General features: G+C 38.4%; 2 protein-coding genes across 2 annotated transcripts; both read left to right on the top strand.

Moving 5' to 3' along the window:
* The first annotated feature begins 1,021 nt into the window (after positions 1-1,021).
* On the top strand, positions 1,022-5,247 carry LOC131008050 (uncharacterized). The gene is made up of 4 exons (XM_057934955.1): positions 1,022-2,484; positions 2,678-3,524; positions 3,607-4,873; positions 5,087-5,247. Exons 1-4 carry the CDS (start codon positions 1,022-1,024, stop codon positions 5,245-5,247), a joined length of 3,738 nt encoding a protein of 1,245 aa, XP_057790938.1.
* A 12,995-nt stretch (positions 5,248-18,242) lies between these two features.
* LOC131008042 (uncharacterized) lies at positions 18,243-20,379 on the top strand. The gene is made up of 2 exons (XM_057934948.1): positions 18,243-18,549; positions 19,127-20,379. Exons 1-2 carry the CDS (start codon positions 18,243-18,245, stop codon positions 20,377-20,379), a joined length of 1,560 nt encoding a protein of 519 aa, XP_057790931.1.
* The last annotated feature ends 3,367 nt before the right edge of the window (positions 20,380-23,746 follow it).

Below are 23,746 nucleotides of genomic sequence, written 5' to 3'. Positions count from 1 at the left end.
AAGGACATTCTATTGACAAATGTAAGCGTCTCAAAGATAAGGAGAACCCTACAACTAAACCTAAAGATATAGAGGGTATTAAAGATGCTTTCACCAAACCTAGAAAACTCAGCAACTGGAAGCCGACGGAGAAGAAACAGGAGACTCCTTTGGGAACAAATAATCACTTTGAAGCGTTAGGGGATGATAGGGCCCCTGAGCAGGAACAAGAGGATTTCTATGGTCCGGATGCGCTAGAGGCCATTTTAGCCGATCCTACAGAGAAGGAGAGAGAGGACAATCAAGGCTCTGAGGATTCTGCAAGAGAAGAAAGTGATGATGATTTGGTTGATGAGACCATTGATACTGATCGTTTAGAGAAACGGAGAAGCTCGAAGGAGAGGCATGGTGATGAAAATGTTTCGGATCAGCTGGAACATGAGAAACATTTTACGAGTGATTTGCAAGAAGTTCCTAGCAGTTCAAAGGAGACTACTCTTGCTCAAATTGAAAGAGAGATGAAAAGTCAGAAAGTGGCCAAGCTAGGTCTTGAAGCCAAACGCAGAGGACGACCCCCGGGTGCTGGGAAGAAAATGGTGGCAGCCGCTGATGACAGCATAAAAAGAAGACTAAGAAAGGCTGATAAGAATGTCGTTCCAAACCAAAAAGCTATGGATCTCATCAACACTAAGCTCCAGTCTGCTCACGCGGTAGGGCATAGTCCGAGAGATTTTGTGATTGATAGAGGGAGCTCTCAAAACGCCAGGACAATGTCCAATGTTTCAGTGGGCAGCTGGGCAGAAGAAGTGGAGAAGGGAGACCTTCAATCCACGCATCGCTTTTAATTCTTGATGAATATGATGGTTTGGAATATCCGTGGCTTCACGGACGAATCCAAACATATTATAAAGGAGCATTGTGCTTTTTTTTTTCTCCTTTGATCTTGGGTCTTATTGAGCCTAAGTCGGATCTTAATAAAACTTCACATTCTTTCTGGAGATCTTTGAATTTGGTTGCTTGCTTTCAGAACTCTCGACATAATATGAGTCTGAATATTTGGATGCTTTCTCACCCGGATGTTACTGTTAATATGGTGTTTTGCTCTGAGCAGGTGATTATTTCAGATTGCAGTTGGCAGAATCTGGTCTTCCGAATTGGGATCATCCATGGGGCTAACTGTCATATACAACGTCGTTTTTTGTGGCTCTATCTTCTCAGCTATATGGACAGCAACACGGTCTTTATAGGTGACTTCAATGCCGTCAAGGGTGCTCATGAGCGTATCAGTTCTTGTAGACCGAATTACACGGTGTGTCAGGATTTTAAGGATTTTATTGAGGCCACGTTTTTCATTGAGGCGCCGACTACTGGCCTCAAGTTTACTTGGTCGGGCCGTCGTTTCATGCCGCGTCATGTTGAATCCATATTGGATAGAGCTCTCTACTCCGAGGATTTTGCGAAGCTCTGGGGCTCGGTACATGCACATGTGTTGCCCCATATCACGTCGGATCACTCTCCCTTGATCCTGAAATGTCAGAATCCGACCACTCAACATCAGAACTTCTTTAAGTTTCTTAATATGTGGATCTTGCATCCTGACTTTCATGAAGTGGTGCGAAATTCTTGGAATCAGGACTATGATACCACCTGTCCTATCTTTAGAGTCATGGCTAAGCTTAAGCGTCTTAAGCATGTCCTAAAGGATTGGAACAAGAATACGTTTCGAAAAGTGGACATCATGCTTGCTGATTTTCAGCAGGAGCTCCTTGAAATACAACAAATCATCTCGAGAGACGGATATACAGAGGATTTGTTCACCAAGGAAACTCAGGCTCAAGCTAAAATTAATGTCACCCTGACTAAGAAATCCAGTTTCTTACAGCAGAAAAGTAGAGTCAAATGGTTACAGGATGGGGATAGAAATACCACCTTTTTTCATAATATGCTTCGCTACAAGCGCCGACACCAGAATATCGAGAGTCTTATTATTAACGGCACGATGATTCATGATGATACTGTCATTGTCCAGCATGTTGTTCAGTTCTTTACCAACCTTTTCGCTAGCACTTGCTCGAGTGACAACTGTCTGGCTGACATTCAAGCTCTTTTGGATCATTTGATATATAACTCTCAGAATGCTCTATTAGCTCGTATCCCTGATGAAGAGGAGATCATTGCTGCTGTTTTTGACATGGATGCTGAGAGTTCTCCTGGGCCGGATGGTTTTACGGATAAGTTTTTCCATTCTTGTTGGCAGATTATCAAGGTTGATATTATAGGTGCGGTTCGGGTGTTCTTTCAGAGAAGCTATCTTCCCTCTGGATGTAATGCTAGCACTCTTATCCTCATTCCCAAGAAGGATAAAATCTCCTCTGTCACTGATCTTCGGCCGATTGTTCTCTCTAATTTTTTCTTTAAAATTATCTCTAAAGTCTTGGCGACTCGCCTTAGTATGGTGGCTGCTGTTTCGGTTTCTCAAAACCAATTTGGCTTTATCAAAGGCAGGTCTATACACGACTGTATCATGTTGGGTTCGGAAGGCGTTAACTGTATGGAAAGATCGAATGGTGGTTGTAATATGGCCTGCAAGATCGATATTAAAAAAGCTTTTGATACTCTCCACTGGGATTTTCTTTTAAATGTGCTTCGTGTTCTGGGTTATAATAATTGTTTTGTTCAATGGATCGATGTCATTCAGATCGGCTCGCATTTCTATCCTCTGCAATGGTCGTACTTGGGGCTATTTCTCCTGCTCTCGAGGAGTTCGACAAGGAGATCCGCTTTCTCTGATCTTGTTTGGCATAGCGGGAGATGCGCTCAGCAAGCTTTTCCACAATTGTGTTGCTTCGGGACATCTTATCCCCATGAAGATGTCTAGATCTCGCCAGTTTCCTACTCACCTCTTGTATGCCGATGACATTCTGGTTTTCTGTAAAGCTACTGCTGCTAACGCCTTGACGATTAAGAAGATTCTTGATTATTATGGTGATATTTCGGGCCAGATATGTAGTATGGAGAAATCTCATGTTTTCTTCGCGAAAGGAGTTTCTGTTCGTGATCGTCGTTCCATTGTGGAGACTCTTCAATTTTCTACGAAATCTCTTCCGTTTGTTTATTTGGGGGTTCCTATTTGCTGTGGTAGGATTCGAGAAAGTCATTTAAGAGCAATTCATGACCGTATCATTAATAAATTTGCTCGTTGGAAAGGGTTACATCTCTCGATTGCTGGCCGACTTTGTCTTATTAAGTCTGTCATTCAGAGCTCTTTGACGCATTCCATGATGGTTTATCGCTGGCCTCGGGCGCTTATCAAAGATCTGGATCAGAAATGTCGCAATTTTCTTTGGTCAGGAGACACTAAAAAAAGAGCCGTCTGCCCGGTGAGTTGGGATCGGGTCTGTACTCCTTGGGAAGAGGGTGGTCTTGGAGTTCGCTCCTTTGATAACATGAATAAGAGTTTCCTTATGAAGTTGGCTTGGAAAGTGATCAAGGGCAGGGACTTTGGGTACGATCTACTTCATGATCGATTCTCACTCCTCAAAGCCGTATCCGTTCGTGTACTGCCACCTCAACTATCTGGTTAGGTATTCGTGATGAGATTGGTGATATTTTTGCTAATACTTATAGCCATGTGGGCTCAGGACTTTTACCAACTTTTGGCTCGATGACTGGCTTGGTTACTCTATCGCGGCAAAGTGTGGGGCTCCTCCTTATTTGCGACTTTCTCAATCTATCGCCGATTACTTTTATGATGGAGTTTGGCACTTCACACAAAATTTTATCAATAATTTTCCGGAGATTGTATGTGATATCCTGTTAGTTCCAATCGGCGAGGAAGATGATACAAGATATTGGAAACCTGCCTTGCATGGAGAGATTACGGCTAAACTGGCCTCTTCTCACCATGGAAACCGACATCCTAGTGTGAGATGGGGTAAATGGCTTTGGGAACCTTACATTCCGATACGGAGATCCATCATGTGTTGGCGTCTTATACACAATCGACTTCCCACTTATGACAGGCTCATTAGGCAAGGTTTAATCATGCCTAATTTTTGCATTTTTTGCCGCAATCATCAGGAAACCGCTTATCACATTCTCTGGAATTGCGCTAGGGTGATGCTGCTCTGGAAAGAATTCTTCAAGTGGTTTAACTACGAGCAAGCTCAGATTTTTTTGGATACTCATAGCCTCTTAGTTGATGCTTGGAATCGTAAGCTCTGCCCTCAAATTGGTGTTTTTTGGAAGGCAGGGATCGTCACTATGCTTTGGCTTCTTTGGACAACCCGCAATAATTATATTTTTGAGAATAAAGATTGGAACGGAAAACATATCATCCATATGGTTCGGGTTACTTTTCTTGAGATTGAGAGCAACTTTCATAACATCGGGCATATTCATAATACTTGGGAAGACTATATGATCACTAGAGCTATTGGGATCTCAGCTCGGTCTGCTCCTCCCCCGGAGGTTATTAATGTGCATTGGTGGCCTCCTTCGGCTCCTTGGATCAAGGTGAATACAGATGGATCGGCCTTAGGAGCGCCGGGAAAAATTGCGGCTGGAGGTGTTTTTCGCGACAACTGGGCTTGGGTGCGAGGATGCTTCCATGTCAAAGGTGGCGTTGGATATGCCTTTGAGGCGGAGCTGTTGGCGATTACTCATGCTATTCGGATTGCTCATAACCGTGGCTGGCTTTATCTTTGGATTGAATCCGATTCGGTTTACATTGTGAAAATTCTTGCAAATCGCTCTTGCAATGTCCCTTGGCGTTTCATTGCGGCTTGGCGTGAAATTCTTCGCCTTCTTCCTGAGTCTCATCTTCAAGTTACTCACATTTATCGCGAGGGAAATAAAGTTGCGGATATCATGGCCAATGATAGTCGCGAGGAGGGTTGGTGGCCCCATGAAATTCAAGAAATTAAAAATGCAGCTCGAATGGATATGGCAGTGCAAAGTTATCTCCGCTTTAAGCATTAAGGCTTCGCTTGTGCTTAGGGGAGGCTGTTATGATACTTTGTGTATGGGTTGTGATTTCTTCGATCAAGCTTTTAGTCGAACATTTGGCAGGCTGTTTTGTTTGTGTGTTCTTTATGTCTTATTGCAGCTTGCTATTGGTCGAGCACTTGGCAGGCGCCTGGGCTGTTCAGTAGAGCAGTTGGTGCTGAAAACTTGGTGGTCGGGCTGCACTGGATGCAGATGTTGTTTGCTTGCTACGCTGGAGATTCCCTTTGGCAGCTCGGGTGCGTGGAGCTCTCGCAAGGCTGATGTCCTCTCGGCAGCTCGGTGCAGCGGTGTTCAACAAAGCTGTCTAGTTTCCGGCGACGGCGTCTCACCGGCCGAAACTTGCAGCAACTTGTTTCGTTGGAGTGTCCTTGTTGGTAGGGTAAAACTAGCGACGACGTCTAACCGGCCGAGTTTTTACCTTCTGCATGTGCTCCTTGGGTTTCGTAGTTTTGGAAAGCTCACGGCGACGGCGTATAACCGGCCTTGTAGCCTTCCTTTGTTAGTTTGGTTTTTCTTCTTTGTGCTAACGGCGACGGAGTCTAACCGGCCGTTTAGCTTTCTCTGGTTTGGCTTTTTGGCGACGGCATCTCACCGGCCTTTTGCCTCTGATCTTTTGTTTTTTTGGGTGAGAGCCGGGATTGTTTGGGAACGATGGTTAGGCCGGAGTTCCGGAAACTTTCCCCTCCGCTCTCTACTTTCTTTTAGACGGGTACTCTTTTTCCTTTTTACGGTTTTTCCCACTGGGTTTTCCGTAAAAAGGTTTTAATGAGGTCCGGCCCTTAGTCTTCTCTTCTTGTGCTTTCAAGGAGGGTTTTTTTTTTTAGGTTTCTTTCTTTCTCTTTTAATAAAATCGCAATTTTTTAAAAAAATGTAATGTTTAAATTTAACTAGCATTTGCTCCCGTGCAACACACAGAAAATATTTTTATATTTCATTATATGTGTAAAGTTGATACCAATTCAATTATTATATAAAAAAATATAGATGTAATTAAAAATGCTATATAATTTTAGCTAAATATATTTGAGTTTAATATAACAAATGAAAAATAAATAAGAATTGACAATAATAAAAAATAATATTGTGAAGAAAAAAATTATAAGTTAGATGAAAAAATGAAAATAAAAATAAAAAAATGTATTTATTCAAATAAAGGAGAGATGATAGAGAATTTTCTCAAATTTTAATCTTTAAACAAATACTCCATTCGTCCCGTTGAAGTTGAGTCGTATTTCTTTTTGAACCACTTCAACGAAGTTGAGTCGTTTCTTTATTTGATAAGAATTAGGGATATTAAGCATGTAATTAGATTTAACTAATTCAGTGAGCATGAATAAAAAATTTCATGCGAGCAGGAATTAAAAAAAAAAGCCAGATTATTGTAGTAATTCATGATTAAAGTTAAAATAAAAATATTAAATCAAACATAAAATAAAAATCATATTATTAAATTAAAATTTTGAGTTAAAAGTAATTCAAAATTATTGATTATATAGATAATGACTTAACCACAAATCTACAAACATACTTAAACTACAAAACACTAACTCATTAAATCACATATCGTAAAAAAACGCTTCAACTTCGGCGGCACAGAGGGAGTATAATTTTTACATTTTAAATCCAATATTTACATAACATATTATCAAATTAAAATTCTTGTCATGATCTTTAATTTGATGTATATATATCAAATATTTTATAAAATTAATCGAATTTTATAATTTTAGAAAAGAAATAAAATAGAGAAATAAGAAGTTAAAGATATATATAAGAAGTTCAACAGAGAATTATCTTTTTATTCATCATGAACAAATCTATATATTTTACGAACAGATCAACATAACTAATGAACAGACGTATTTAGTAAAAATATAGAATAACTCGCCACCAGCAGGATTTGAACCCGGGGCAAATTGTTGTTCATGCGGTACATTGATCTGTTCATTAAAATTATAGATCTGTTCGTTTTTATTTTACGAATTCTCTATTCTCCACAATATTTAGCTTCTCTGTTGAACCCTTCTCTATATATATATATATATAAAATTTATTATAATTACAAATTAGCCATTCAGTTTTAAAATTATTTTTCAATTGAGAATTTTCTTTTTAATACATTATAGATTTTAATGAAATGTTGAATTTTAAAATTAAAGAGTAAAATTAAAATAAAATGAGAATGTGGGAATTAAAACCCTTTTTAAAATCATTACATTGAAGAAAGAAGATTTTAAAGTGGGAACCACCGATTTCCTTTTAGAGACTCCCTCTGAAGATGTTTTAGTGAGTAAAATTCCCAATACGAGCAAAATCTCAAAAAGAAGAAGAGAAAGTACTAGTATACGATTATTTATTACTCCCTCCGTCCCGTTAATGAAGTCCCCTTTCTTTTGGGCACGGGTATTTAGGAGAGTTAAAGTGAAGGTAAAAGTAGTAGGGACCACATAATTAGTGCTTTATTTAATGTTATTTTATTTACTAATTCAATTGAATAATACAACAAGAAATATAGCAAAATTAAAAAAACTGGAAATTAACAAGGAATATAGCAAAATTAAAAAACTGCAAAATTAAAAAACTGGAGTTCGGTGGTCTCTCTCCGGTGGCCTCTCCGGCGGTCTCACAAAACAGACGAACACACACCCATAGCAATACCTACATTTCCCAGATCTAGCAAAATCTCTTCTCCCTCTTCCATAAATCAAAATCAAAAATCAACTCTAATAGACGAAATCATAATTCAATAATCCTAACTTCAAAATCAAAATCACAAAATTGAGTCCGGCGCATGGGCAGAGAACCACCATGGCTAGAGATCTGTCCGCCGCCACCACCAGCGCCCTCTTCCTTCCCTATTCTCTCCCTGACTCCGGCGACAACCGCACCACCCTCTGTAAATATGCAACCCCACTTCGGCGACAACCGCACCACCCTAAATACCTGCAAATCCCTAAATTATTTGAGCAGATCTGCCCGTGTTGGAAGGCGGCGTAGGAGGAGGCGCGAAGCGGCGGTGGCGTTGGAGTCGGTGAAGACGGAAGCGCGAGGCGGCGCGAGTTGCGTTGGCGGCGGAGACGCGAGGCAGAGCAGGAGCTGTTGGAGGCGGTGGAAGGTGGAGGGGTGAGAGGAACGGTGGCTCTGTTTGTTCGGCCGAAGAAAATGGTTGTAGAGGCGGTGAAGGTGGAGAGGTGGGAAGCGGTGGAAGAGGATGGCGGTGGAGGCGGTGGAGGCGGCGGAGGTGCAAGGCAGTAGAAGGCGGTGAGATGGGAGGAGATAGAGAGAGGTAGGTGGGGGTTGAGACGAGAGAGAGAGAGAGAGAGAGAGAGAGAGAGAGAGAGAAGCAGATGGGTTGGTTGTGGGAGGAGAGAGACTTAATTAAATGCTTAATTGAGTCCTAATTAATGCCAAAAAAGGAAAGGGGACTTGTTACATGGGATGGCTCAAAAAGGAATACGGGACTTGAATATTGGGACGGAGGGAGTACTTTATTATAGCCTTACAACGTCAATTCTTTGTAGTATTCTTTTTGTTGACTGTGTTATCCACGCAATCTATAATAAAGCACATATTTATTGTGTCGAGATGGAAATGAACTCTTTGAACCTTTTACCTACATGATATTCTCATTGAGAAATCATTTAAAAATAAAAATAAAAACTACATTTTTTTTAATGATATAACATCGACATTCGAGAAAAAAACATATTACATGCATACACCCAAATTTGGACACAACAAAATACTGAAAATTTATGTATATGTGTTGGCCAAGCGGTAAGGGGTTAATACCTAAGGCCAAAAGTTTTGAATTCGAGTTTCCTGTGACGCAACCTTTAAATTTCTTTATTTAATATTGTTAATTTATCAAAATAAAAAATACTGAAAATCAAAGATTTGTTCTTCACTATGGAATTACGCGCACACATATATGAAAATATGAAATATATATATATATATATATATATATATATATATATATATATATAGATATATACTCATTAGAACTCGCTGTAAAATTGAAACAAGAATTTATATAGCATTTGATTATGCATTAATTATGGGGTTTGATTTCTCTTTATTATACACTTACATTTGTTGCTGTGTTATTTTTGTAACTATATGATATAATTTGAAAATGGGGCAATCAACACCATGTGACCATGTCTACTAATATACATATAAATTCAAAGATATAACTAATTATGTGTAATAAAAAATTTAATTAATAACGACAAAACACAATTCAATTCATAAGATATTACACCTTTGAGGTAGTTAATTCGAGTCATCCAATATGTATGAACATGGAATGTAAATGAATTGTAAGAGACCATAATGAGTAAGGAGGCCACAGTGAGGTGACTTGATAGCTGACTTGATCTTTTTAGTTTTTGATTTTTGTATTTTTTATTTAAATTTAATTGCACAATTTTAAATAGCACAATTTACTTAAAAAACAAATTGCATTAATATTAAAAACCTAAAAATTACATTAAAAAAAATATAAAGACATAATTTAAAATTACTTAAAAAACCTAAAGACATAATTAAAAATTACATAAAAAAACCTATATATCTAGTCTCCACCGCCCCTTCGCCAAGCTAGGATCTCCACCACCCGTTGCTTGTGTCATTTGAGCTGCTCCGGAGTCATGTCGGAAGTCTTCATGAACATGACCTGATCGTCATGGATCTCCCTCTTGAGGGCATTCTTTTTATTGTACATCTCCATGATTCAGGTGATCTTGCTGTCGGACTTCTCAAACATCTTCTTGGTTTCGGGTGGAGCCTCCGAGGCTTGTGATGCCGACGACTTCCCCTTCCCCTTAGCCTCCCTCGCCGCCGCCTTCGCCGCTTTGTTTTCAATCGGCCGGGAAGACGTGAGTTCCTCGCTCAACGTCGAGCTAGTGAAGTCGCCCGTCTCCGACGTCTTCGTCCTCTTGGAGGCATGCACGTCTCCCTCGAGGTACATAGACTTGAACCTCTAGTTGACTCGGAGCATCTTCCATGCATTCCAGTAGGTGAAGCTGCCGGAAGTGCTCCTAGCGGCGAAGATAGTATGGGCCTTCTGTTGGAGCATGTCGTCAGAATGGCCGAAAGGCCACTTGGCGCACATCTCTACCCAGATATTCTCCCATAACTTCACATCCGCACTCACCCGGGCGAAGTGTCCCTTTATTTGGCGGATTTTGAGGTTGGCGCCAATGAGGGGGTCACCCGATCGAGAATCCGTTGCCAATAGGCCTCCCCCTTTTGGTCGACACCCCGGACGGCGTCGTTGGTTTCCTCTGTCCAAATTTGGACAATAAGGTCCATCTCCTCGGGGGTGTAGGTGTGACGGGGGTCCTTCCTTCCTCTGGCATAGGAGCCGGTGCCTTCTCTTTGAAGGCCATTGCCTTCTGCCGCCCTCCTTTCTTGGGCTTCGACACACTGTGGGCGGGCGGTGCCTCCTCCTCCTTGCCGCTTTGACGAGGTTCTTCCTCCAAGTTGAAACCCGAATAATCGGGATGATGATTGCCGGAGAGGTCGAGAACCCAATTTGGGTCGTAATAGTTTGGATTGTATGGATCCATTTTTTTAAGAGAATTTGAGAGAGAATGAGGAAGAAGATAGAAGAAGCTGATTGTGGTGTTTGAGGAAGAAAGAGGAATGAGTATATAAAGAATAGAGAGAAGAAAAAAAATGGAAGCCAATGGATTCGACAGATTTTTTTTTTTAAGTCAGTAACGGCTTTTTTAAAAAAAAAGCCAAAATTTTTTAATTAGGCGCGTGTTACACGCGCGCCATACATATCGCCCATCGTGTCTCACCCGATAAATCGGGTCTCACTCGAGTAGGTGACTCGATCAATGGGTAACTCAAGTGGCGCCGATCGAGTCACGCACTATGGGTGCTCTAACTCAAAAAAAATCTCATTAATTTTATGGACAAAGACATGTCTTTCACTTTATTATCCTTTTATTTCTGTGCTTGGGGCCTTATTCTCGTTGACTTTATTATTTTCATGTCACACATAATCTATTTTAACAGAAATGAACCTTTTGAACCCACCTTCAAAAAGTGATGTTCTCGTTAAAAATACTGACAATTTTCTTTTTCTTTTCTCACAAAATATCTAGATTAATTATCAACAATTTTAGTGATATGCTGAAAGAATTGAAAGCAATCAACGATTCAACATGCAACACTCGATTATCAACAAAAATAAATCATCGATTGGCTGCTTTGAAGCCCTACAAATCGACTAGTACTGTGAAAACTATTTTTTTAAATGTTTTTCGGGGTGCATGAGGATTGAGGTAAGAAATAAAGTTAATTGTTTACAAATGAACCTTTTGAACTGTCTTGAGACATAAGGTACTAACTATAAATCTTTGAAATCATCAACAAGTTTTTCCCTCTCTTGCTCTCGAACACCCCCCCCCCCCCCACCCACCCACCCACCAAAACCATCTCTATAAATCTATATCGCCATTCCTTCCACAACTCCTCCAATAAAACGCCCACAAAAAGAAAAAGTTTTCCATTCGTTGCATCAATGGCTTTCCGATCAAGATTCTCTTCCGCCGCCTTCCTCAATCTGCCATGCTTCAAAATCCTGTTCCAACAACCGCCCATTTCCCCCAACGAACTGTATGTTTCTTCGATTTCGACGCTTCTAAACTTCGTGATCCTGAAATGTCAAGCCTCGGAGGAAACCCCGTTCGACACGCACCCGAAAACGGTGACCGCTGCGATCCTCTGTTTTCTGCTGCTCGTTTGCTCCATGTTAGCCGATGCAGAGGCCGGTTTTCGCTCCGCATCGGCCAGCATTCGTGCCTTCATCACTCACTCTATAAGCGTTTCTTGGTCTTTATCTCTGGCTTCGCTTTTCTCGCTTCTTCTGCCGGATTCTGTTAGGACGTTTCTCTATGTGCTCTGTTTAGTTCCTCTGTTTGCAGAGCTGCTGCAGCATTCTTTTTCTGTGAGGGTTATCACCAAATTTAAAGCGTGGCTACTCTTCAAGATTGATCTCCTATAAATACATGAATTATATCAAAATTTTGATTTTAAATCAAATTTGTTCTCTTAGTTAAAAATATATAAACTTTTACTTTTGAGTTAATTGCTGAGAAATTATTGAACTCTCGTCTCAAATTCTAATTTTACATACAAAGTTTAGTATTTGGTGTTAATTTGATTTTACTATCAATCATAATTTGGCCAAATTGATGTGGCACAATCTTTCTCGCGTGATTATCGGTTGGTAGAAATAACGTAGTCTCTTATGAAATTACGTTAATTAAATGACTAGTCATGTCAGCAGTAAGCTTAGCTGAGATCATAATTGATAGTAAATACTATTTCAATAATTATCATGTCAAATTTTAAAATTTATATAATAATATTAAATTAATAGTTCAACAGCTACCATGCCAAATATTAAAGTTTAGGGCAAAATGCATGAAAATACCCCACTTTATACCAAAATCTGGTTTTTTGACAATCTTTTTTTTTTGTTGCAAAAATTTTAACCACATTTCAATTTGTTGCAATTTCCGGCCCGTTAAATTTTCCGGCCAACTTAAATTGGGGATTTTGCTTGCGTGTATTTAGTATCTGATTTGGCTATTGACGTGTAATTAAAATGAATTGTTGGATGAAACACGTGTAATTAACAAATACATTTCTTTAAAATTTGCCCAAACGACATCGTTTTGTGTTGAGGAGAGAAAGAGCAAAACTACGTCGTCTGGGAATTAGGGTTGTAAATTGATAGGACACGATGAGATTCTTCATAATCTCAAGTCTTTGCTTCAATCGAAACCTTTGAATCCCATCTTTATTGTGATTTCTGAATAAAGTGTAGCTCAAATCCCCACTTGAAGAATAGTTTAATCTGCAGCTGTTGTCTTTTTCGTCATAAACCCTTTGTGGAGGTGGTCCCAGCGTAGCACGAGGAGCACAGTAATTGCGAGAGAAATGAGGGACAGGTAGGGCTTTTCTGCTTTTTAAAATTGATTTTGTACTTGGGTTTTTATTAGGGTTTTTTGTGATTTCTTCCTGTTGTTTGGGTTTTTTTACAGTTCATTTGGAGTCTACATTCACCATGGTGGTAAATTCGTGCATTTCGATAAGAAAGATATTTATAATGCGGGGGAATGTGAGGGAACTTTTGAACATGATCCTGATAGATTTGGGTATTTTGATGTTGAAGATTTAGTTAAGAATCTTGGTTATGGCTCTTGGAAAAAATTGTGTTATCAAATTCCTAGAACCCAAAACTTTAGACTACTTCAAAATGATAAAGACTGCATGGATATGCTTGGTTGTCTTAATTCATCTTGTAGAGTCTTGCACGTTTTTGTTGATGGTGGGATTATATCGACCGAAGTTCCTTCTGACCAAAATCTTGCTGTTGAGAATATGGCTAAGGGTGTTGAGAATATGGCTAAGGGTGGTGAGAATGTGGCTAAGACTGGTGAGAGTAGCACTAAGGCTGGTGAGAGTGTGGCTAAGACTGGTGAGAGTAGCACTAAGGTTGGTGGTGAGGAGGCAGATGATGAAGATGAGGGTGAATTGACAGCTTATGATGATGAAACCATAGATTTGGGTGAGTGGGGATATGATGGAGAGTTAGTAGATAATGACTCTGATGACTCTGATTACAAACCCATAGATGGTGAATCATCTGATGATGATTTGGCTGATAATGAACTTGTGCCAGATGATGAAGAGTATGAGAATTCAAGAAAAAATGTTAAGGCTAAAAAAAATATATTTGCTTTAGTTGATGAGGAGCCTGAGAAATGGATGGGATTTAATCTTGTTTATGACCATGAGAATGCTGAGTCAGATTATGCAAGCTCTGGTGATCATGACTCTGCTTCCACAGATGAGGAGTTAGAGGGTAAGAGAAGTAGGAAGTTCAGATCTACCTATGACCCTAAGACTAAACCGAGAAAGCTTGATCTGCAAGGCATGAGATTTGCAGATGGCTTTGAGTGCAGGGAAGCTCTTAGGGATAATGCTATAGCAAATGGTAAACACATCAGGTTTGGGAAGGTTACAAAGGGTAGTTGTAGAGCCACTTGCACACCACCTTGTAAATGGACTGTATTTGCATCTCTTGTGGAGGCTCATGATACTTTTATGATTAAGACTTATGTGCCCAATCACACTTGTACAAGGAAAACCAATAACAAGCTTGTCAGTTCTAGATGGATAGCAACCAAATACCAAAATGTTTTCAGGGTTCAGCCCAACTTGCCTATTAAACTGTTAGCTGAGGACATTAGGAATAGGCATAAGACAATTGTAACTAGGGATAGATTGTATAGGGCAAGGACTATTGCCCAAGAGATGATGAGAGGGTCAGTTGAAGGGCATTATGCCTTGTTGAGGAGGTATGTAGCTGAATTGATGAGGGTTGATAAGGAGGGGACTTATAGGTTGTTACTGGGAGAGGGTTCAGTCTTCAGAGGCTTGTATATTGGACATAGTGCACTGAGACATGGCTTCAAGAAGAGCTGTAGGCCTATTATAGGGCTGGATGGCTGCTTTCTAAAGACCTACTTAGGTGGAATTCTCTTGGCTGCGGTTGGAAAGGTAATTATTTCTTATGTTGCATCTTAAATACAAACTGACCAAACATTTATTTTGTATATGAATCTAATATTTGTTTATGTATATGCTTAGGATGGGAACAATCAAATGTTCCCAATTGCATGGGCAGTGGTGGAGGTTGAGAATGAAAGATGTTGGACTTGGTTCTTAGAGATTCTTCTCCAAGATTTAGCTATAACAGATGGGAATGGATGGAGCTTTATCTCTGATCAACAAAAGGTGGAGCTTTATCTTTAATCTTCTCACTCTCTGCTATCTCTCACCTCTCACACCTCTCACTCTCTGCTATCTCTCACTCTCTGCTAGGGTTTAATGAATGCTGTTAGCAAGTTAGCACCCATGGCTGAGCACAGGAATTGTGCCAGACATGTATATATGAATTGGAAAAAATCTCACAAAGGTTCCAGCTTGAAGAACATTTTTTGGAGCATTGTGAAGAGCACATATGTGCAAGAGTATAACATGAAGTTGGAGGAGTTGAAGGCAGAGAATGCAGCAGCTTATGAGGACTTTATTTCAAGAGATGTGCAACGTTTCTGTAAGGCCTTTATTTCATTGCACCCATGTAGTGATATGATAGATAACAACATAGCTGAGACATTCAATGGATACATAATAGCAGCGAGGGGCATGCATATCATACATATGTGTGAGCAGATAAGAAGAGATCTCATGGTAAGGCAGGTAGAAAAATTGAAAACGATGGCTGGAGTTAGTGATAGGGTGTGTCCAGCCATAATGAGGGCTCTTGAAAAAACTATGGCTAAGAGTGTGACAGCTTATGTTTTTCCTAACATGACAAAGAAATATGAGGTGAGTTATGAATGAAGGGCTTTTGTTGTTGATGTGAATGCGAGAAGTTGCACATGTAGGGGATGGGATGTCACTGGAATACCATGTCTTCATGCATGTGCTGCCATTAACTTTGAGGGTGAGGAACCATCTGCATATGTGCATACATACTACACAGTTGAAAGGTATCTAGAAGCATATAAGTATGCTATAGAGCCTTTGGTGAGTGAGGAGATGTGGCCTGCGGCCGAGGGACACCCTGTGAAGCCCCCCTTGATTAGGAAGCTGCCTGGTAGACCCAAGAAAGTGAGGAGAAGGGACCCGGAAGAAGATCCTAAAAATCCACACAAATTGAAGAGGTTTGGGCTACGGATGACCTGTACAAACTGCCATAAAAAAGGACACAATATCAAGACCTGTAAGAATGAGAAGGCACCGCCTAAGCCCAAGGTAGTTGATGTATTATATAACTTCATTCCTGTTATTAGTTTAAACATGGGACATCAAATGACCACTATTACTTTATCATTGAACCAGGGCAAGAGAGGAAGGCCAAGAATTCATCCTATCCAACCTCCAAGGTCAAAGAAAAGTAAGGGTGAGCAGATAACAACATCAAGTGAGCAAGTTCAAACAAGGCCGAGGACAGGATTTATTGTAAGCACTTTTCTTGTTATTTTAGCTTTCTCATTTCATAGATCAATTTTAGAGTAATAATACATGTCAAAACTCTTACTGTAGCCTCTTAGGAGTACAAGACTTCAGCAACAAAACCAAAGTTCTTCACAAAGCACAGTGACAGGAAGCAAAGAAGGCCCCTCAACCCAAGAAAGCACAAATCCAGCTGGGAATTAGATGATTCGTGTTTCACTAATAGTAGACTTGGTTTTTTTGTAAACAAGTCATGGTTATTTTGTAAACAAGAAAGCACTCTTACTGTGGTTTTTTTGTAGACATGCATCCCCTTTTGATGTAACAGATAGGGCTTTTTAGACCCTTTTTAATGAAGTAATACATGTGTTTTGTGCCTAAATTGTTCATCTTAGTTTTACAATTCAATATCCAAATAATTTGCACATAAAGTATCTTGTATAGTGAAAACAACTGCCCCAATTTCATTGCACCGAAGTTGTGCTGCCATTACAGAGCAAAAATTACATAAAGATGCTACATAAATAGTCATCATCAACTACATCCTAAACCCAACCAACAAACACCAGTGCAACAACAAGTACAAACGCCATACACAACATCTTCATCCTTTTTTCCACACTATTAATTTGAATCCCAAGTTTCTTGAACTCATCTTCACCTTCTGAGAGTCCTATTTCTTCATCAGACCCAATGGAGATGTTTTTGCCTTCCTTTCTTTCCCTCTGTCGGACTAGTTCTTCCAGGGCCAGGTCCCTCTCGAGCTTCATCTTGAGGAAGCAATCCTTGTAGTACGCCGATAGAACGGGATCAACCCATTCCCAATACTTGCAATCACCCCGATGACCACGGCGACGGCAGTGGTAGTAGCGCCGCTCCGGATTCGCGGCACTATTTGAAGCCTGCAAGATGCAGGGCTCCGGTTCTTTGCACCTGCAGAACCTTTGAGGTAAGGGGAAATGGGATGAGCTCATTTGTCCAATTTCAGAAGAAGAATCCATTGATTAATAGATTTACGCTGCAAATGAGAAGTTCTTGAAGAACTATTCGAACTTAAAGAAATGAAATTTGGAATTGTTGATTCAAGCCCTAATCGATATATTTGGTTCAATTGGATTAAAACGATGTTGTTTTAAACTTTTAGAGACGACGTCGTTTAGTTAGCCGCCAAGACTCGCCACCTCAGCTATACGGGAGTCCACATCAGCATTAAGTTGGCCGGAAAATTTAACGGGCCGGAAATTGCAACAAATTGAAATGTGGTTAAAATTTTTGCAACAAAAAAAAAGATTGTCAAAAAACCAGATTTTGGTATAAAGTGGGGTATTTTCATGCATTTTGCCCTAAAGTTTATATGCAAAAGGGCAATTAATCATTTTTTTAAAAGAAAAGAAAATTTTGTCTCAAATTATAATTATGATGTATGATCACATTTAACCTTACGTAACAGCCCGAAATCAATTACGTAGCTCAGCTTACGAGTGATTGAGTTGTGACCTCTTAAGATTTTTTCTAATGGATCGAGTCACATAATTAATTTCCAACTTGGATTAAATTGGTCATAATTTTAATTCGATTCAAATTATAAATATATATATATATATATATATATATATATATATATATATTGATCAATAAAATTCATCACTCACCTTCTGAAATAAGGAAAAGTGGTGAGCTATAGCCATTGCATCAAAATATAACTTTTGCATTTATTTGTTAAAAACTGTTATATACTCCCTCCCATTTTTAATATAAGTCGTTCTAGTGTTTTACACATATTTTAATGAATAAATTTTATACCTATTATAACCTTATTTAATGATAATTTTTACACTAATTATTTCTAATTATTAAGCAATATTAAATCCAAATTAAGTTGTCCACCTAGTTTTCATATTTATGATAACTCTTCGTTCTCCAAAAATATGAAACACACTTTTGATATTCTCCTATTGATTTTGCCGGGAGATTTTGTAACAATTAAAATTTTTATTTGGAATTCAAATCAAATAACTCTTGATGAATTTGTGTTGGTTTTGCCGGCAATTTCATGTCCTTAGAAATCTCCTTTTAGAACATATAGGGGGGAATTAAGAGGCCAATCAATAGTCACTAAAAATTTGAATTTTTCATGGATTATTCTATAAATATGATATGTATACAACTTAATCTTCACACCTACAGTCATAGATTCAAAATTCATGATTGATTTGAATCAACCTCCTCCAATCATAGACCATGAATTGTACAACAAAGAAGGAGACATTTCAATTTCAGTGTCGTCTTCTTCATCAAGAAACCTCATTATTGAACTAAATGGAGAAAACCATGGGATTGAATATCCTGTTATAGAACTCGACGTGCATGAACTTAGGGAAGATGGCGATAGAGCATTATCAGATTCATCAGATGAAGAGATGGTTACCGAGCAAATTGAGGATTCTGCACCGCCATCTATGATTGTGGAAAGCACAGAAATTGTACCAAACCAACAAACTGATGATCAAGGTATGAATCTCTCTATTAATCTTCTTATAAGTTTGTTAGTAGCTGCTCCGACTTCTAGGTTGGAATAATAGGATCATTTTTCTTAGAATTTAAGTGTTGTTTTGTTATGGTAAAATGAAATCTGATGTGGTTCTTATTTACTAGTTCATAGAATTTAAGTTTTGTTTAAAATACTGAATATCCTCGTAATATCTATTACTGGGTCGTCATAATCTAGGCATAATTTGACAAATACTTCTACTTCAACGCCAAACGAAAAAAAATCCCATAATTGACAGTAAGCTCCCAACAAATTGGGATTTAAACGTAGACAAGTTACTGTTTGATTTACTAGTAAAAGAATTTATAAAGATTACTTAATCATTGATAGACAAGGCTCTGTGCATTATTATGTCTATCAAAAATTTGGAACAAGATTTTTTCGGAAATGGATTTTGACTTTTATTTTTGCAATGCTTTTAGTATTTAAATAAAGTTAATATTGCTAGTTTTTGTTGTTACTATGCTCTAATATGTTAACTGTAATAGCAGTATGCTAGTACTTTAAATATTCATGTGTTTCTCCTATTTCTAATAGGTACTATTCGAGGAAGGAAAAGAAGGGTTCTAACAAATGCAGAACGATGGGCAATTTACCGCACCTTATTGGCGAAGAGTGTGAATGGAAAATTGAAGCTGAACACGACAAAAGAGGTGCAACATATGTACAATATCAAGAATGTACGAACAGTGCAGAGAATATGGAAAATTCACAAGACAACTCCAGCAAACATAGATGTGGATGTTTCGTCAAGGAAGGCCAAAAATTGTGGTCGTAAAAGGATTGAGATTGATTTAACTCGGGTCCACGAAATAGAGTTGCATCGACGAACAACACTAGCTTCTCTTTCGGATGCTTTGGGAGTTAGCTACTCAAAACTATATCGTCTTTTTAAACAAGGTTTTCTCCGTCGTCACTCCAGTGCTATAAAGCCACATTTGAAAGAAGAGAATAAAATATCCCGGCTAAGGTTTTGTTTGTCGATGTTGGATGACAACAGTATGGTGAATGACTATAAGTTTAAGGGAATGTACGACTACGTTCATATTGATGAGAAGTGGTTCTACTTGACGAAAAATGATCAAACGTATTACTTACTCCCCAACGAAGAGGATCCTGATCGATCATGTCAAAGTAAAAATTTCATTGCGAAGGTCATGTTTTTAGCAGCCACGGCTCGTCCCAGATTTGATAATGACGGAAATGAAATATTTGATGGAAAAATAGGATGTTGGCCATTTGTCACTGAACAACCGGCTCAAAGAAGCAGCAGAAATCGAGATGCTGGCACTATGGAGATGAAGGCAATTACATCTATTAAGAGGGAGACTATAAAATCATTTTTAATTGAAAAGGTCATTCCCGCAATTCAAGAGAAGTGGCCAAGAACGGAACAAGGAGAAACTATTTTCATCCAACAAGACAATGCAAGGACACATATTCCTTCTGATGATCCCGATTTCTTAGCCGCTATTTCACGTTCTGGCTTAGACATTCGGTTAACTTGCCAACCCCCGAACTCTCCAGATTTTAACATACTTGACCTTGGATTTTTTAGAGCCATACAATCGTTGCAACAGAAAATGCGTGCAAGAAATATTCGAGAGCTTGTTTATGCAGTAGAAAAAGCATTCTATGACTATTCTCCCGTCAAGATAAATCATGTGTGGTTAACATTACAACTATGTTTGAAGGAATCCATGAAATTAGGAGGAGGAAATCGATATAAAATTCCTCACATGAACAAAGAACGGCTACAAAAGCAAGGGTGTCTTCCTACTCAAATTTGATGCGATACGACATTGGTGCAAACAACTAGAGATTTGTTAGCGGCACAACTTGGTAAGTTAATTTTAAATACTTGTCGTTCTTTATTAAACATATGTATGAACTAAATAGGCTATGTAATTCAAAATTTTTATTTTTGATTGCAGGAGCAAGAAATGTTTGACTGAAGTTGCAAGTAATAAGACACCATCTCATTAGATTTTGCCTCATTATATTTTTGTGTTTGAATTTTTCTAAATCTTATGAATCTTCTAAAATAAACTCGCAGTTCGTATTAGTCTTTGGTTAATTTCTCAACCAAAAAAAAACATTTAACTCAAAAAACATAAAAAACACCATTAACGTTAATTATCATAATACAATAAGCAAATATGATCTCTATGTAGCTATTTTTTCTCAAATAACATTGGTAGTAAAGTCTTAAGAATTCGATTTCTCCCTTTTGGTTCGTCATCAATCTTAATTGCACCACTCTTATTTGCATCACGACGAATAGAAGGTGGAGAATATCGATCAATGTCGTCTTCATCTGTGTCAGACACATACAGTTTTTTTGGCTTTGCCGCTTCATCGATTTGTAACGCAATATATTCGGCTTTTTCCAAAGTTTCTTTTGCCTCCTTAATAAGCTTTTCAATTGATGCTTTTGCATCGACAAGATTTTGCATATCTGTTTTTATTTTCTTAACATCATCCTCATCCATTATCCAAGATTGTTGTCAACCTAGCAACCAAAAAAATTTAATCATTATAATAAGTAAGTGGAAGAAAGAAAGCATTGGCATAAATTTACATAAGATAACATGGTTAATAAAATATTGACATAAATTTACATAAGCAGCAAAACTCACCACGTATTCCACTAATCCCAAATCCAAAGGCTTTGATCTCTAGAAATTTAGAGAAATTTGATTGAATAAAGTAAGAATGAAAAACAAGAGTATTAAATAGTGTGAAGGTGGACTCTTCAAATACTATGTAAAACAAAAGTCACCGAAAGCTATTAATGAAAGTAAATGAGGTTAATTTTGGTTAATCACCCCTTGAACGACATATAAAACGAAATTCATGACAATTGCTTAAACGACTTATATTAAAAATGGGAGGGAGTAGTATATTGACGCGGGTCGAGTCAAAGCGGATCAAACTCATCACATGGGGTGCGACCAATCGCACAAGAGATTTTGGGTACAATTTTAGATTTTGTGTGTGTGTGTGTGGAAGGGGGGGGGGGTGTAAATGTGCAAATGTGATCATTTGTTCCACAATTTAGTGTGTATCACCGTGTACTACTCTTAATTTGATATAATTTTTAATTATTTTTTCTTCAATTTTAATTTATTATGCTTTAATATAATATAAAGATAATTAACAAGGGTTCACTTATCCAAGTAGGGTTTATAATTATTTTTTTATATTTATTTGTATTAATAATAGATTATTTGGGTTAATTAATTCAAAGTTAGGGTATATAATTTTTAAAAATTTCAATTTTTAGTGATAAATATTAATTAGAGTTCATAATCTAATAATAATTTTTATTTTTATAAAAAATAATTATAAAATAAAGAGAATAGGAGTGATACATGGTGGTACACACTAAATTGTGGGACAGAGGATCTCATCCGGTAAATGTGTGTAGTGACCCGCTCTTTTATATATTTTAAATCCAGTAATGAGTGTTTATTTTTGTTCATCAGTGAATGAAAACGGTTTTTATCCTGATATGAATTCAGCTTATGATCCTGAATTTATATTGTTAAAGCAGTCAATGATATTATTTCAAAATTTCAACTGACTTAGCAAAGTCACGTTATTTATTTAAGCGAGATGGAATTAGAATTTATTTTTATTCAGGTCGTGAATTATTTCCGACTCAGGAAGTTAATTAAATCTGCGGATTTAATTTAAATATTAGAACAACAAACGAATTAAATCTACGGATTTAATTTAGATTCATTTTATAATTTATCGATTTTAGTGAGAAATCACATGTCGAAAAATGAGATTTTTTTTATAATCAGTATCAAGCAGATACGAGCATGCGATCCATTTAACAGTTACAGAATCACCGAGACATAGAAAATACATCATTAATCATTCTCTACATTTTTTTTCTTTCTTTTCCTTTCCACTACTTTTGCTTCCCACTTATTTACACCACTACATTTTGTCAAGCACTTCATTTTGTCACCATTACATTTTGTCAAACCACCACAACAACTTCTCCACTTAACCTACATCAGCTCACGCAAACCAAATTCACTTCTTTAATAATTCAGTAGCAAACTTCCTTCATATCACCCATTCTACACTAAAAACTTCACCAAAAGAAAAGAAAGATTTCATTTACTGCTGCCGATTTCAAAGGAGGTAAGCTTTGGCTTAAACTTCTCCATTTTCTTCCATGATTTAACCTGCAATTATTGAAACAACAATACCAATTTTCAGCTTCAATTCATTCAACTCAGCAACAACAATCAACCAACATTTATACTTCAAAGGTATTAATTCTATACCAAATATCCATCCAGTTTGCATATCATCCAATAAGTATATTCAGTTTCTAAAGAATTCAGAGTACATATAAATGGTATAGTCATTTCATCCATATAGAAACAACAAACTTCACTTATACAAGATTATAGAAAGACCAAAGCTCACTGGACTAATGGACAATAGCTTTAGAGATTTCGTTACCTTCCACGAGAATCAGGAAATGCATTAAGAACCTCCATATAGACAGTAGCAAAGAGAACCACAACAACATTTTATTTGTGTAGTAAAAGAAGAATGACTAGAGAACTTAGCTTAAGGAATAGGGCCGACTGCTCTGCTTTGAATCGGAAGACGGCGCGATGACGGAGCTTTCATTGACGTCTGAATCGGGACTGTCGGAACTCTGCGACTCACGGCGACGGCGACTCCGGGAAAGGAGGCTGCCGGACTCTTGCTGTTAACAGCAGCGGCTGGCGGCGGCACTCCCAAGCGGCGACGTCCGGCGATAGAACTCCAGGCCGCGACCGGCGAAACAGCAGCTGTAGTTGGAGGCGTGGCTCGAACCTTCGACTCCGGAGATAGCAGCAAAGGCGGACCCCTGCTCGGCGGAAATCGCACAGCAGCAGCGGCTGGCTCGCCGGATTCCAGTTACAGCAGCGGCGACGATTTCTGAATTGGGAAGTTAGGGCTTTCCTTTCGTCTTCTCCAGACGCCGATTTTGATGGTGGGAATCTAGGGCACGATTTGGGTTCCGTCAAAGGAGAGAGACGGGCGCGACCGGCGATGTTGGAATCGCCGGATTTCGGACGAATATACAGCCGCGACGATGAATTCGAGAGTTAGGGCTCGACCAAATCTTCGTTGGAATGG

The sequence above is a fragment of the Salvia miltiorrhiza genome, chromosome 1 (assembly GCF_028751815.1).
Source record: "Salvia miltiorrhiza cultivar Shanhuang (shh) chromosome 1, IMPLAD_Smil_shh, whole genome shotgun sequence".
Lineage (NCBI taxonomy): Eukaryota > Viridiplantae > Streptophyta > Magnoliopsida > Lamiales > Lamiaceae > Salvia > Salvia miltiorrhiza.
Note: the sequence above shows the minus strand (reverse complement) of the source record. Positions and strands in the feature narration are given on the sequence as shown.